We start from the raw sequence: 1,000 nt of genomic DNA on the forward strand, positions 1-1,000 counted from the left end.
GGAGCCTGCGTTCCCCTCCTGTTTTCCAGCCGAGCGCTCGCCGTAGCCGACGCCGGGAGGGAGAGGCGACCTTCTGGGGAGCAAGATGAGCGAGTGGGAGAGGGTGTTCCTGCAGAACCTCACCCTTCCTCCACACTGCCAGCGGAGACGGACTCGCCTGCCGGGCTCCACGGCTTTCCGCTGTGTCCTGAAGTACCTGGAAGGGGCTGCCCTCACCCAGGTAGGGGGGACTCGGCTCCGCGGAGGAGAGCCCAGCAGTGTCTTCTTGCTGAGCCCTCGGCTTCTGCCCGCCGCCGTTCCATGTCCCCGCCGGGGGTTGCTGCGTTTGTGGGCCAGAGCCCATAAAGGCGGAGGTTTTGGAAACAGGGTTACTTGTTTTGAGGGGGAACTAGCTGTAAATCTCCCGGAAACACAAATCGGAGCCGTGTCTCAATCCCATCTGTTTTTACCTGCAAATCTGAGTTAGCGTTTAATTAATTTTTAATTTAATTTTTGTTAATTTCTAATTTAGGTAAGCATCTTAAAATTAAAACCTCTGGGTAGCACTTTAAAAGTCTGCTACCCCTTTATTATATGCTTAATATTCAGTTTTCCCACTTTGGCTTTGCTTGTTCAACCCCTGGCTTTCAGAAAGGTTCTCCAGCGATGCACGAAGCTGTACGCGGCCGCGTGCCTGATTTGGGCATCAATTAGAAAATGGGAATTATTTGTCCTCTCTTACTGAAGTGTGTTTTCTGCAGTTTGGGGCCACTGAGCTGGCGTGCCCCTGAGCGGGCCCGAACGCCGGCACCTCCCGTCCTGTCGTGCCTTGCAGGGAGCCGAGTACCAGCTGCGCCTCTCCCTTTTCGACGCCACCTACCACCACTTCTTCCGGCCAGCGATGCCCGCGACGCCCCACCGCGCCCGGCCAGGGCGGCTTTCAACGAGGTAGAGTGCTGGGGGGCCGGGCAGGGGAGCGTCCGTGCCGGCTGGGTTTGGGAGAACGAGAACGGCCCCCTGG

General features: G+C 57.4%; 1 protein-coding gene across 1 annotated transcript in view; it reads left to right on the forward strand.

The window, feature by feature from the left end:
* Positions 1-85: 85 nt before the first annotated feature.
* The window catches only part of NPHP4 (nephrocystin 4), a 23,020-nt gene continuing 22,105 nt past the window's right edge, over positions 86-1,000 (forward strand). Inside the window, 3 exon segments of the mRNA XM_009274217.1 lie at positions 86-220; positions 815-878; positions 881-927. Coding sequence (XP_009272492.1) covers positions 86-220; positions 815-878; positions 881-927 — 246 coding nt within the window.

This window comes from Aptenodytes forsteri, unplaced genomic scaffold, assembly GCF_000699145.1.
Source record: "Aptenodytes forsteri isolate BGI_AS27 unplaced genomic scaffold, ASM69914v1 Scaffold16, whole genome shotgun sequence".
Lineage (NCBI taxonomy): Eukaryota > Metazoa > Chordata > Aves > Sphenisciformes > Spheniscidae > Aptenodytes > Aptenodytes forsteri.